Source organism: Aedes aegypti, chromosome 1 (genome assembly GCF_002204515.2).
Source record: "Aedes aegypti strain LVP_AGWG chromosome 1, AaegL5.0 Primary Assembly, whole genome shotgun sequence".
In the NCBI taxonomy this organism is placed as follows: Eukaryota; Metazoa; Arthropoda; class Insecta; order Diptera; family Culicidae; genus Aedes; species Aedes aegypti.
In genome coordinates, this window is record NC_035107.1 from 74,090,962 (window position 1) to 74,106,898 (window position 15,937).

Consider the following 15,937-nt stretch of genomic DNA (forward strand, 5'->3'; position numbering starts at 1 on the left):
GAATTCAAAAAAATAATTTTTGTTCGTGTTGACAACTGATTCTAGAAACAAAAAAAAATTTTTTTGAAACAACAAGGTTTTGTTGTTGATTTTAAAAAATATATTATTAGCCGAGAAATGATAATTTTTTCTGTTGATTTCAATACAGAATATTATTGATTTAAAAAATCATTTCTCTGTGTGTTGCTTTAAATAAATATGACATGCAGAAATGTACTACAAAATTATGAACATTTATATGAGAAAACAAACTTCAAACTTTGAGCGCTATTTTCTCAATGCCTTCTTTTTCCATATGGGACAGTTATGCCTTTATGGGCAGTATAATGGCAGTGTAAAAATTTATTCAATGATTTTCTCTTCATTGAGTTACAGGCTATTCTTTCGAGTTGTACCGTTTGAGTTGAAGTTTGAGCGATAGCGGTAAAAAAAATCGACTGACAAAATTGTCTTGAGCGAAATTCAAAGTTAACAGTGATTTCAAAAAATAAATGAAAATAAGCCCCTGCATTACTTGTCTGTATTACATCTTGTCAGTATTACAATTTCCAACAAGAGATTTGTCCTTCTTTTAGTTATCGGCTATTCTTTCGGAAGTAGCGCTTTCAACAGTGATTTTTTCTTCTTTTATCATAGGCTGTTCTTTTGAAATAGTGGTCAGATTAATATCAGTTAACATTTTCATCTGACATTTTTCAAACCATAGTCTAATGACATTTTAGAATATGTTGAACTCGCATTGCCTCCAGCAATATAAAAATATAATTATGCATTACCAAATAATATAACGCTTTTGAAAGAGGCGGGAAAGGTCTCTAATATTAACATGTCAGCATTATCATCAGTTCGAAAAATGATTTATAGTTGTGAACACAATCATTCTCACAAAATCATGGCTCATGAAGAATAGCTGTTGATTAAAAGAATAATAAAACTTTGATAACATGAAGAACATGAATTCAAATGAAAATCAAAATTCTATGAAATAGGTAGGGAGACTTACGGCTTCGGCACCATTCGACTATTATCGGCAACCAAATTTCAAATGCCAAATATACAGTGTTTTTCTGTCAAAACACATCAGTGGAAACATTCAGATGATTCTTTGTTCCGCCCGCATCCCGCTGGCGAGATTTCCGAGACTAAACAAACGATATCGCCGGAGATGTCATCAATTCAAATGAGCACGCCTCAAAATGCGACTAATTTGGAGCTGCCGAAGAGATTCACCAGCAGTTGTTATGGGAAAGTTGCCGAAGAGATTGAGGCTGCCGACAATAGTCACACTGACAAGGGATGTTCGCAGCGTTTTAAAAACGTTACCAAAAGCATTTTGACAAGTCTGTCGGTGTGAATCGATAGAGGATTGAGCAACGCATAAATGTGAACAGACAAACACGGAATTTGTCTGCTGATGTCCGAGAAAATTAAAAAAGAAGCACGGCATCGGCTTAACCCTCTAATACCCAACCCCGCCTTTAGACGGGGTACACTTTGGAATTTTGTGTATTTTTTCATAGCTCGGAAATTAAAATGATTTTATTTTTGGCTTAAACCTTGACTCATAACACGCATATAAGAAAAGTTTTTTTATGATTTTTGAAACTTATTTGTATTATTAAAAATTGTTTTAAAAATTGTATTCTTATATAACCTACAAATGCCTGGAATTCATTTAACGTGTATTAGAAAAAATCGTACCTTTTATATTTTTCTACGATCAAATTAAAAAAATCATATTTTTAAAAGTATAGTAAAAACTCAAATTTTTATTATTGTCAAAAAATCAGTAACCAGAAGAGGCTTCAAGAAAAAAATTAAAAGGATAGGGATGTTCAAAAATAAAAATAATAAAAATCAAAAACCAAAATTCATAAATTTGCGAAGAAAAATAAATCATTGCCCAAACCGTGTTTAGAATGATTTTAGATAACGAAAAATAATATTTAGATCGAAAACAAAAATTTGGGTATTAGAGGGTTAAGCTGCCGAGAATACGTAAGTTCCCCTATATGGGATTCATTTGTCGGATCTTCAATTTTTCGTGCCAAGAAAATTCGGGGTTATGGTCCATTCGGGGAAATGGTATTCGGGGCAACGGACTATTCGGGGTAATGGTTTTCGGGGTACTTGACCATTCGGGGTATTGACTTTCGGGGTGATGGTTTTCGGGGTAATGATATTCGGGGAAATGTTATAGGATCTATTATAGCATCTATTTAAACTTTTCGGGGAAAATGGCCATTCGAGGAACTGGCATCCGGGGAACCGACATTCGGAGTAACGACATTCGGAGAAAAGTAGCACAATCACTTCGATGATTCTGAACGCAATTTTTGATGTCTTTTCGTTTTATTAGGCCGCAATATTTTTTGGCGTCCAATCTCTTATTGGCTTAATCATAAATTTTGCCTTCTTTTGATAATAGGCTGTTCTTTATATTTATACTTTTTTTTTTTAATTTCGTAAAGCTAAATGTTAGTCATTTTTATATTTTGCTGTTTTTGCAATTCTTGCAATACGTGCTGTTATAATGATAATTACTTTAGAACCTAACGTCTCGATGTTCAACATATTTTATTTTTGCAAACTTATGATCTCCTTTCGAGATATGCTGCAAAAAATATTATTTCATTGCATTCATTTCTTCTTTCGATAATAAACGGTGTATTTGATGTACACTTCCAAAATTAAAATTTATATTGAATCGTTGAAAGGTTTTGCCTCAAATATTTTCTTCTAAAAATTGGTTGTTCATTTGAGTAATGCTGTGAGAAGATTTTTTTTGCGTTAGAGCGTAGAATATTTTAAACTAAAAATAATCTGCTCTCGTGTATAGGCTATTTTTGCATTATGTTGCATTAAAAGATGTTTGGATTAGAGCTTTCAATATTTTGCAAAAAAAAATTCTCCTTCTTTTTTCAAGTATTTTTCATCAAGTGTCACGTCCAAACTGGGATAGAGCTTGATCTGCAGCGAAATATTCTATGAGCGTTCCCTCTATTAATAATTGCGAACTTTCTTTACTATTTTCAAATATGTATATCGCAACAAGCTCAAAGATACTCTATGTTCTGGGACGTAGAGAAAATTATTATTCCGAAAAGATCTTCCACCAGACCCGTCACGAGTTTTATTTAGTAATACTCTCTAATGTCACAACAATTTTTGACATTGATAACTTGGAAAATCTTTGAACGAACACCACGCTTGTTGAGAACCTACCACAAATTTTTGCCATGGGCTCGGTGATGTTGATCTCGGTAAAAGCTTCAAAAATGCCGATATTCATTCTAAGTCAATCATTATGTAAAACAACCATTATGCCAAACGTACATTATTTCAAACGACTTTATGCCAAACGGCTTTATTCCAAACGACCTTATGCCAAACGACTCTATGTCAAACGGGGTACAATCAAAATATATAGTTGTCACCAACTATATGGTATAGTTATTTTGAACAATATACAATCAAATTAACTATATTTATAGTTATCTCCAAATTAACCTTAAAATATAGTGAACTTGGCCAGAAAAATGATCACGAACACCATTTTTTGTTCTAATATGACGATTTTCGCATTTTTTTTATGGGCCATACTGTACTTACTTTAACAATGGAGTTTGTGAAAGTTTCGAGGGCATTGACATAATCGATGGTCATTTATAACGCAAAATGTTTCTATTTGACATTTCAAAAAGTACATGGAATATAAAAATCGCCCATAATTTGAATTTAAATGATAGGGTGTGGAAAAATCTCAAAACTTATAAAAAATATACTTTTTGATTGTCATTTATCGGGTTTACGGCTAGAATCGAACTGACGACTCTCTGTTCACTACACACTCAATCTGTTCGGTAAAAATAACTGGGTTTTTAAACTTAGCTTAGCTTAGCTTAGCTTAGACTGACTACACATATCAATGGTTGCTATTCCGTGATTGACCGAAGTCAGTGAAAATGCACAAAGAATCAACTAGAAGTTCGGCTGGGATTGGCCATAATCTTCTTCAATGTGCATAATTTAGTGCCTCTATTTATACAGGGTCAATAACGGCGCCGGCCACGTCCTTGCAGTCAGGTGGGATTGGGGGAAGGAATGTTAGTGTGTAACCTTTGCTATTTGGAGACCGTGTTTGCCTCTGCATCTCCACAAAGGTTACTGGGAAGGATGTTTGTTAATGGGGAGGTTCGTTGGGTCAAAGGATTCACTTTGATAAGTGATTAGACCATGATAAATAGTTTTCTGTCAAATGTAAATATGCTTTTATGAAAATATAATATTTTCATTTGATATGAACAATTTCTATGTAGGGAAAGTGTACCAGCTATGGCCATAGTGGCTCCCTAATTGGCCATATGCAAAATTTGGCTAACTTTTACATTTTTAATCTTTTTGAATGTTTTAACATGAAGATTTATCCTTTATTTTACTGCTAAAACCCAAAAGATTTTCCAAAATGTGAAGGCATTCAAGATATCACGTATGGCGAAATAGGGAACCACCATGGCCACAACTGGTACACCTTCCCTAAAGGAAAATTATGCCGACACTTGAGGTGACGAACCATTCAAAGTTTGTTGAAGAAATATCTAAATGTAACATTACTACAGCTGTCAGGACGAAAGCATGTGTTATTATATTTTACTTATTTAAAAAGAAACAAAAACTCGATTGGCTGGAACATCATAGAACACTCTTATTCTTATGCCGACACTTACAGTGACGAACCATCCAAAGTTTGTTGAATAAAGTGAACCTTTCGCAAGTCTACACTTGTAGTGTCGAACCATTCAAAGTTTTTTTTTTATAATTACAAAAATAAAGATAAAAAGAAAGGGGTGTTTGGAAAACAAAAAAATGTTAAACATAAATAATTCATGAATTAGAGTTTATGTCGACACTCACAGTGACGAACCATTCATAGTTTGTTGAAAAATCATATTTACGTCCTACCGTTGTAACGATTAAATGTACAGTCATACATATTTTATAGATTAGAAATAGTAGCATGAAACGAGCTCACCAATTGATCCGTCACTGACTGAGCAGCAACAATCCACATTCAGCTTAAATCGTTTGCCCGGCTATATAAAAGCACTCAGAGAAAACAGGCGCACGACCCGAGAGGGAAAACAACTGACGACTGCTCGGGCTTTTTTAACGCACTGCCAAGGAGCAATCGTCGAAGGTCAAGATCAATCAGAACTAACCGATCGCGGAACTTTTTCACTTCACTCGACCGACGCGCGACATGTTTGATCCTGTCCTCGTCACCCGCTCCCGCAGGAGCAAGCGTCAAGGTCGGAAGATCAAACAGAACTCTGTTCGGTAAAAATAACTGGGTTTTTAAACTACCGAAAAAGTCAGTAAACTAAAAAAAATGTCCCAAATCGAAAAACAGAGATCTTTCACTGATATTTTGCAGAGAGCTTTGTTTTTATATCATATATCGATAAAAAATAAAACATGATGAAATTTGCTTTTTAATTACGCGTGGCGGCAGTTTTCATTTTACTGATTTTTTCGGTAGTTCCAAAACCCAGTATAATTTTACCGACCCCAGTAATTTAATCTAAGTGTGTAGATAGGGCGCACTATCCCTACACCACAAGAGGACTCATTGACGCAGAAGTTAACCTGAATTCGATTTCAGCTCAATAAACACGTGGTTCGCTTTAGCAGAGTGCACTTTTTTCGGAAGAATTAGATGCCCATCCAAACACAACGCTTTATATTGTATATGCAATGCCTAGCCGAGAACGTATTATTTATCAGGTATTGAAAGACCACACATTACTCGCCAACGACGTGCTAGACGAGATTTGTATAGTGCGGACTCCCAATGGGTCGCAACGTTCTCAAACGACCGGTTACGAAACATGAGTAGGTTGCTCAATAAATACTTCTTTAATTAAGTATGATTCGTTTAATCCAATTGCAAAATATATGTAATGTTAAGTTTTTCGGTAGTTGTTAGTTCTCATATTATTGATCAATAATGAAGACGACTAATTCCTTACAGTCATTTAGGATTGGAAAGGAATGTTAGTGTGTAATGATTGTTGCTTCCAGAGGTAAGGAGGAAAAATACGATTCTTACTTAAATATTGTTTCGTTTTTTATCTCGTGATGTCTCTTTGTTAGAAGATTGAAATAGTGCATCGACATCCATAAAGTCAAACTATTCATTCAAATAGTGACGAAAAAACGGCATATGTATATTGAAATTATATGAAACAGAATAATAAGGGTTTATGTCGACACTTGTAGTGACGAACCCTTTATATTTAGTTTGAAAATAACATAAACGTTACATAACCACGATAACAATGTGCAAGCATGAAACGAGCTCACCAGTATCTTCGACTGATTGCGAATATTTTTTCGCACAACGCAAACCGAACACGATTGGTCTTGATTCCGTCGCTCACCCCACAGGAGCATGCAACGGAATCAAAATACCACTCGCTTCTGACGCAATGTCAGAGTGAGTTATCAATTGGCTACATAGCTAACTAGTAGAGATGGTCGGGTTTCACATTTTTCAAACCCGAACTCGACCCGTATCCGACTTATTTTATTTCTTCGAACCCGGACCCGGGAAAATAATTGAAAGGCAAACCCGGACCATATCTTCTAACTAGAGTCGGATATGACCTAATCAATCGAAGAAGGGTTTCTAGAAGAGGAAAAATAAGTAGGGCTATCAGGGTGTTGAATTGAGAAATATTCTGAAGAACACTCATCAAATAAAATTCTGCCGTTGGAATTGCTTTGGTAATTATTCCATGAGCGATGTTTTGCTTATGAATCATGAGTCAATTTCCGCAAATCAGTTGAATCAGAGAATCGCGGATGATTATTTCATCTAATTCTGTTCTTTGGAAGTGCGACTCCAACGGAAGCCGTTCATCATCGAAATTAGTTGGATACATTTTACGGCTCAACGTGTATGTTGGCGTATGCCAACGGTCTTCTACTGCGTGATAGAAGACACCTGTTGGCTCATATTCATGGGGCGCTCATCGTGATCGTGGCATGGCAGTTCAAATGACAAGGTTATGAACCTCTTGTCAGTGATTGTCTTTCCAACGGTCAGCTGTCGACGCGATCTGCAGATTTTATTACTTGATCGAGATATCTTTGACTCGAAGACACCCACTGCATTCTACCGTAAAACAAACTATTTCACTCCCAAAGTGTATCCAAAAGTTGCACATTCCTTTTTCTTCAATAACAAAACAACATCGTAAGTTTGGAAGAAAATAGGTCCGTTTGCCGGCTTATAATAAACATTAACGGAGCATTTGAATGGCATTCGGTATCTGTTCTCGGGAGGAAGCACTGCGAGAGTCACGTTCAAAATAGCAACCGCGCGTTATTATGCGGTGCCCAAGATATCGCAGTGGTTCTATTTCTGGAATCACTACGACGCGCAATGACCAAACGGTGCCGATTTTCTTTCACCTCGCGCCGGGACACTTGCCGTGGGGGCGGAGGTGGCCGCGTGAAAACGATGCACACGGTTCTCAAGTTGAAATCACGCTTTTTATTATTGCCCCTTCCCAGCCTGATTCACGCGACCCGTTTCGCTTCGCTGCACGGCCACTATGAGCTGAGAAGCAAAATTTCGCGACAAAATTTTATGCATTTTCATAATGAACAAAAAACAATTTGAAAGTTAAACAAACTCAAAAATACACGACAAAGACGTTTTCTTTTTCTCCTTTCTGGCATTACGTCCCAACTGGGACAAAGCCGGCTACTCACCATAGTGTTCTTATGAGCACTTCCACAGTTATTATCTGAGAGCTTTCTTTCCAAAGCTCCCTATTAAGCATTCGTATGTCGTGTTTTCAGGTACGAGGATCGACCGGGAATCGAACCCAGACACCTTCAGCATGGCTTTGCTTAGTAGCCGCGGTCTCTAACCACTCGACTAAGGAAGGCCCCTCAACTCATATAATTTGTAACAAAAATGTTGAACTCTTGCCACAAAATTTTAATTTCTGACCCGTAGTGCACAGTGTGTTTGACAAACAGCGTCAAATGGCGTGTTTGTTTTCGTCGCCACCCACAGAATCACCCGCCGACATCTTGTTTTACTGTCGTAGTTCATTCCTGAACACTTGTGTAACTCACCTCGGTGACCATCTTCCGGCAGGAAGCGCAGATGGCCTGGAACTTGGACTCGAAACACTTGGAGCACACCGGGAGTCCATCGCTTTCGTGGAATTTGTTCTCGATGATGCGCTTCTTGCACTCCTTGCAGGCAAAGTGCTCCGGATGCCAATTCTTGTCCAAAGCCTCCAGCATCTTGTCCTTGATCTCCTCCTTGCATCCAAAGCATGTGGCCGCCTAGTGGGGAATTAAAAAAAAATGAAGACATGCGATAAAATTTTCTGCGAAAATAACCACGGTTATAAATGCTATAACCACCCACAACCATTAAAATCCCATCCATTTCGAAAACAAATGGCAAAGAATGCAAACTGTATCTTTGCCACAGGCCGCTTAATTCCACTTGGTGTTGATGATGCTAACAACAATTTAAGAAAAGTATGAGAGCTATACCGTAATTTTGGGTAAATTTGATAATTTTTCACAGTTTTACTTTCCAAATTTTGCTATATTCTTAATTAATAAACTTCACACAAAAAAAAATATTATCGATAACTTCACACAGGACTTATGTTATAAAAATATCATCACAAACTATAAATTAGTAATGAATAAGACTAATTACGATCACATAGCATAAATTACATTGATATTGGTGCTACAATTCTCGCGTAACCTTTCAAATTCACCTAGGGAAAGTGTACCAGTTTTGAATATTTTTGAATGTTTCGACATCAAGATATATTTGATATCAAACTACTTAAACACACAAAATGATTGAAAATTTGAAGATAATCAAATAATCCCGTATGGCGAACTAGGGAACCATTATGTCCATAACTGGTACACCTACTCTATATGACATTGAGAAACTCTCATAATTTACTTTCTCTTTGATTATATTAACCTCTTTGAGCCCCATTAACCAATTCTGCTACATTTTGTTCTGTATGAAACATTATCCAAGGACATTGTTTTCTGACCTGTAATGAAAAACTTCCCAAAATTTTAGTATTGCACTTTCATAATCGAAATAGAACGAGAGAGGAGATAATCTCCCATTGTTACATAGGAACTTTTGAAAAGTTACGCGAGAATTGTGAAAAGTGAACTACCGGGAATCGCAAGTCACTCCCATCTGTATTTTCATCAAAATTGAGATGATTTCAGTTTTCAACATATCTTCCAATGATCTTTCTGATGTGGTAACGAGACTACATTTTTTGTTCGATGAAATTAGGATAAAAACACCAAGTCAAATTGTCCCATAATGAAAAGTAATCGCATGTCAGCCCTACTGCAGGGATCCACATCTTGTAGCACAAAAATGAACCGTATTTTGGTTATCTTAATTTCTCTCAAAGAGATATCGGCATAAAAAAAACAAAATTGTGAAAGTTTCGCTGAGATTGTTCCAATGTTCCAATCTACTGGAAATTTTCTAATATTTTTATGGAAAACGAGTTTTAAAACTTCACATCCCATTTTCTCAATGCCTACTTATTAAAGGTGGGACTGATTGTGGCTCTCGGTAGTGAAATTGTGTGATTTAAAAATCAATTTCACCCGATTCTACGGTATACGTTTGGAATCGTGTGGCGGTTAGGTCAATAAATCGCAACACATTATTCGATCTACGAAGTGCGGGCAATAATATTCCCCAAGCCATTGCTGGCGCTTCCAAACAGTGTAGATTTGTGGTTTACTTATAAACAGCGAGATCGCTTAACTCGAGAGCCGTGTGAAAAATTATATGCGCCAACATTAATCAAAACAATCTGCCACTGAAGTGGTGATCATTGCTTTGAATCTGAGTGGCTCTGGGTTATCTAGATTGAACGACCGGGATTTGGAGATTTACGATGTTTCACAATATTTATTTCCGTTAATACATCATCTCCGATGGTGAATTGACGTTGTTTGAACCGTTGACCAGATCCGCTTTGTGTGGATTACCATCAACGTTTCTTGCAGTAAAATTGTAGTTTCGTTGTTGCATTCAGATTATCCGACTAAAACTGAAGAATACAAAAGGTCCGTATATTATCCGAAAAACAACATCACTATTCATAACTGCATATTTCTCACTTTCGACAACTTTCGTTCAACATACTGAAATCTGTGAGATTACGCTAGAAAATTCGAAAAATATGCCAAGTTGTTTTGTCATATTGCTCATCGTGCCCGCATAACAGTCACATCGAGATTATATATGGGCCTCATAATGTAGTGGCAATGATATTTCTATCAGATTTATTTACTCGAATATCCGATATGAGCTGTACACAATTTCAGTATCGAATAAGTATTGTTGAGTTCTGGATATTTTTAAGAAGTTTTTTTTCTTCCCATACTGACATAAAATACAAATTTGGTACAATGCCTACTTTTGTCAAGTGTTACAAATATGCGGTATTGGGCAGATCACACTTTAAAAATAATAGAATTCATGCCCATGTACCTTTTTTATACAAAATATTTACTTGATATTATCCCGTTACAATTTTTCGGATTCGTTTAACGCGAAAGCCGCTATGAAGAGATATTTTCTCTATAAATTGTATATTGATCGCACGGTGGCTTTAAAATTATCTGGAAATAGAAAATTATATTGTTCAAATCCATCGAGATGCATCTGGAGCGCAAATCGTCACGAAACGCACATATACATAAACATTTGTTCTATATATGGAGGCTTGAGTGCGACGGTACTCAGACGTCAAAGTCAGTTTGACATCTTCTCTTGACATTCGAGTGTTTTTTAGATGGATTTTTTTTTCCAATCAGCGAACATCCAACCATCGAGTCGTTCCATGTAGCTGACCCCCAACGAGCGAATCCCTACCTGTGGTGTTCTGGCCAGAATTGCCGAGCTGCCACTATGAGAAAAAGACACTCGAGTGGTACGATGTGAAAAACGTGGTTTTGGAACCCAAAGTCCACAAGCCTCCCAACAGCCCAAAACTTCGTCCTATCGAACGGTATTGAGCCTTGGTCAGATGGAATTTCATAGCAACTAATAAATCCATGGAAAACGAGCAGCAGTTTAATTCAAATTGGCGTTCTGCGGCGAATAAGGTCGATTTACAAAATTTTATGGATGGGGTTCCTGAAGGTACGGCAGTTCGGATTTGGCAAACCAAAATAATACACGAACATTTTTTCCTTCAAATACATGAATTAAGTTACCAAAAGTAAATAAAAAGTTTTTTGTATTATGAGTTTTGACTGAAAGATTTTTGCGCGTTCCAGTCTTTATTTCCGTGCTACTTCGAATTGCTCGGATTGGGTACCACTTCTAGTACTGCATTTGGTCCCTCGGTAGTGCAAATAATACCCAAGTTTGACAGATCGCAGTACACTTTGAACGGCATTCTAGATTACCTTATGAGCCATAAAATTTTGGGCAACTGCAAGGGACATGGGGGTTTTTAATTTGTCTTTGATGGTACGGCTTATTTTTTGCAAAAAATAATGCGTTGTCGTAATAGTCATAAAGCAACTTGAATCAGTTACATAATGACTATTATCGAACGCTTTACTAATGCGTAACCGTTTAAAGTTGCGTAATGAATCATTACACAACAATTTTCGGAAATTGCAAAATAATGGCCAATCCATGCTGATTACAGATACCCTCATGTAATCTTTTACGAAATTGCAAAAACAAGTTATACGCAACTCGTTGCAGAACTCGATTTATACATCATTCTACAACTTGTTGCGTAAACTACAAGTGAACTGGACTATTAAAATTCATACATTTTACCTTATAAAAGATGGAACGATTATTTCAATGAGAACGCTTAATGTATTCTCCCTCATTCTCGATTACGGCGGATCGAATTTTCGATCGAATCCACGGCGAATGTGGCGAAATTTTAAAGGGAATTCTTTGTATTTCGAAAGTCTATTTCCCTCAGTGTACAGTGTAACAATGATGATAATCAATCGCACAACATTTTCATCTAAACCTGTTGATATTGAAGTCCCAGTTGGATAGCGCCTACTTATTAGAATTATTAACCGAACATTTTAAATTTTTACAATTTTTATAGATACATAGATATGAAAGTTAAGCCAATTTCGATCGAAAAGTCCCTGGGCTCCAATAGCTGTAACGGTAAACGCACAGCTATTCAGTAATAAGATCAAGCAGAGGGTCGTGCGTTCAAGACTAGGATTTTTTGGCGTTGGATATTTTTTCACTTCTCATGGCATAGAGCATTAATGTCAAAATACTCGCTACACCAGTCTCATAAGGCGGCGTGCACAAAATACGTAACGCTTGAAGTGGAGGTAGGCTTGAGGTGACGATGAATCGAAGCCAAACCTCAAATTTTCAAGAGCACAAATATGGAGAACCAAACATCCGTTCACGCTGAAAACTTAATCGATTGGGCACTAGCTGGTGGTGACCAATTGATTAAGTTTTCAGCTCAAACGGGTGTATGGTTCTCCAGATTTGTGCTCTTAAAAGTTTGAGGTTTGGCTTTGATTTATCTTCACCTTAAGCGTTATGACTGAAAATTTTCATACAGAAAGCATTAGGAAAATCGTCATGTCGAAAAGAAAAACCGTTTTAACCCATCGGGCGGACGATTTTTTTTGACGTTCACTTTATCGATAGTTTGGTACTAAAATCGGGACAGGGCTTCCCTCCCCTTGGTTATGCGACCTTGCCACCCAAAAGGCGTAACCTGTAGTGGTGGTATCAAATTTTGGCATTTTTTTGCTTAAAGCCGCGTCATAATGCATATGGCATAGACGCAGTAATATCTCGGATGTGATCCAACGGACATTCTGCGTCATTGGTAGAATTGATGCCCATTTCAAATAATTAATCTATTCGAAGTGGACATTAATACTATGCGCGACGTTCAGTTTGCCTTTTGCTAACCATAGTGATCCGTAGCCACTCTTACTATTAGCTAGCTAGATAAATCGTTATCGTACGCGACGTAGGGAATATTACTCTGATGAAAATGACTAGTAGATTCACTGAGTAGAAATAAGTGGCGACAATCTTATTTTAATATGGATTTTACATTGCCATAAAAAGAAATACCTCTTTTGTAACAACGGTATAAATAATCTAATTCCAGCTTCATTTTCGCAAAATTTACAAGTAGAAAGTAGGCGTTGTGAAGCAATGCATTTGCCACCGAAAAGTGAATCTTATAGGAGACTGTAATAGAAGTCTAAGGTAACTTTACTCGTAAATATTCACTATAAAAATGACTTGACTAAAAGTGACTTTTTTCTTTAAGGATGTATGAACGTAATGACCAATAAATACTTTTAACAATTAAAAAGAAATTAACTAGTACTACTACTAACCAGCCTAATTTTGTTAATACGTGACAACAATTGACATTTAAGACTCTAATCTTATGTAAAAGACAGGAGTAATCAGAATAGCACTTGAATGGCAAATTATTCAAAACCAACTCGACTAGACAGTATTAGCAATAGTGTCACTACTATTTCAAACAAATTCTGATGGAGCTGCTGATTTTCACAATGCTTCCTTTTCTCAGAAGCAAGGGAATATGGGTATTTTTCTAAAACTACCACGTCACAATACGAATAAAAATTCAGTGTTCATGTGGGCACCATAGCCTAGTCCGTCTGAGTATTAGTCCTGGTAGAGGGGAAACTTGGCAAAAGCCAGACCGAGGGTTCAGCCTTGATAAGTTAAGCTGTCAGGCAGCTCCAACCGAATACCATACAAAAAAAATCGGGCTGGGCTTACCCTATTGTTAAATTTTATCATATCATAAATTTGTGTCGATACAATCATGCCTAGAATTGTTTCTCAAAGATATCTTCAAAAAATTCTCTAGACATTCTTATAGAAAGTTCTCTTAAGATTCTTCCAAGAATTCTTCCAGATGTTATATGATGCATATTTTTCAAGGAATCAAGTTTTTTGCATGTTCTGAATCTACGTTAAAAATTGAACCTCAATCGAAGTTTCATAATTTTCTGTATCCTGACTCCTGGCACTATTTATAAAACACGTTTGAAATTAGTACGGAAATCACTTTTGAATCACCTCTCGGCAAATTTTACTTCGGGACGCGTTGTCATTATGTAAATTGACATGCCATTGAGTCGATGGATTGAAAACTTCTTTAAACATTTACTATATCGAAATTTAGATATTAAAGCACAATAAAATTGTGTTACACTTGGAAAAAGGTGCTCTTTCGATCAAGCTAAAATTTTCTGGGATTCTTATTTCAATACGACCAAATTAAGTACCTCTCTCAAGTTTATTCCAAGAGGATTTTTGTTCAAATCTTTCCCAGGATTTCGAAAGAAAGGCATTGAGCAATGTTTTCATATAATGATTTTTATCAATGATACCTCTAGCACTTTCTCCAAGTACTTCTCTAAAATTCTACATGAAAGCCATTCGATGATTTTTACAGTAAATCACGAAATTTCACATTTCTCTTGGGAGTTGGCAACTATAACTAGCTGTAAATCTTGGAGGTGACCCGTTACGCATAAAAACATTTCGCATAAGAGCGTTTGGCATAATGGACGTTTTGCATGACCAGTGTCATACAAGAACAGGTAGCGTTTTAAAGATGGCATATGATTCTTATTATGCTAAATATTCATTATGGTAAAGGTCCTCATGCGATACGTCCTTATGTAAAATGTATTTCTGTCCCACCCCTATCTTGGTAGAATAACAGAAGTTTTTCCAAAAGTTTCTGAAATAGAAATTTCTGCAAAATGAGGAACCAAGTTTTTTTTTCTAAATTGAGGGGGTATCTCTGGAATTCAATATGTTGGGATGCCACTGAAATTTTGGAAGAATTACTAACTAAGGAGCCGGATGCTATTCTTGGCTCTTTTGATTTACTTTGGCAGTGAGGTTTTTTGACTACTGAGCTCGTATCTGGCTACAATATAAGTCGTATTGAAGTGCTTCTTGTTTCAAACAATTCGGCCGAGATAAACCTCACATGTCAAAGTGAATCATGGAAGGGCACAAGTGGATGTATCTGAATAGGGGGCACAAATAACCGCATTGATAGATGCACGTTGTATGGCGGTTCAAAATTCAAAAATGTTTTAAAAACCAATCTTCCATATCTTCTTTATCATTATTACCGTAGAAATAGTGTTCTGTGAAATTTTCAGCTTTTTCGGTGGAGATTTAAAGGAGGCCCAAAGGCAATGTAGTTATATATTGAAATTACTATGGAGAAATTTTGCAAAATGTTCCAAACATGTTAGTACTATAATGTAAGTATTGCAATTTCAGAGAAAACTTTCCGTTTTACGGTTCAACGAAAAGCTACCGCAGCTGTCACATCACTGATTTGTACTGGTAAATCATCAGTAGGCTTCAATAATACCTTAGATACCGTCTTGATGATTGTTGTTTGTTGCTATTTTCCACACCGTTTTCTCTTTCAAGCATACTATGATTGAATTGTTGTTTCAATGATAGAATGATTTCGAAGCCTGCGGTAGAACTTTGACAGCTGCGGTAGAACTCGGCGGCTACCGCAAACCGGTAAATTTTTTTAATAACCGTAATACAAATTAATTATCCCATAGTAAAAATTTATTCTTCAAACCTTAATAAAGGATATTGCTGAAATTCCTTTTGAGCCAATTTTGTTTGAGATTTTTGTAGATGTTTTTAGTTCTATATTCCCATATGAAGCTAAATAATAGCAAAGCTTCTAGAACTCCACCAAGAAATATATATATACCATTATGGGGTTAAGCAGAACCATAGAGTGAAGACGATTATGTTGTTTTATTCTAATCTTATTAA

General features: G+C 36.3%; 1 protein-coding gene across 1 annotated transcript in view; it reads right to left on the minus strand.

Moving 5' to 3' along the window:
* Positions 1–15,937, minus strand: part of LOC5574255 (paxillin) — a 32,176-nt gene that overhangs the window by 14,827 nt on the left and 1,412 nt on the right. The window contains exon 2 of the mRNA XM_001661260.2: positions 8,152–8,367. Within this exon, the coding sequence (XP_001661310.1) occupies positions 8,152–8,367 (216 nt within the window). The remainder of the gene's footprint in view (positions 1–8,151; positions 8,368–15,937) is intronic.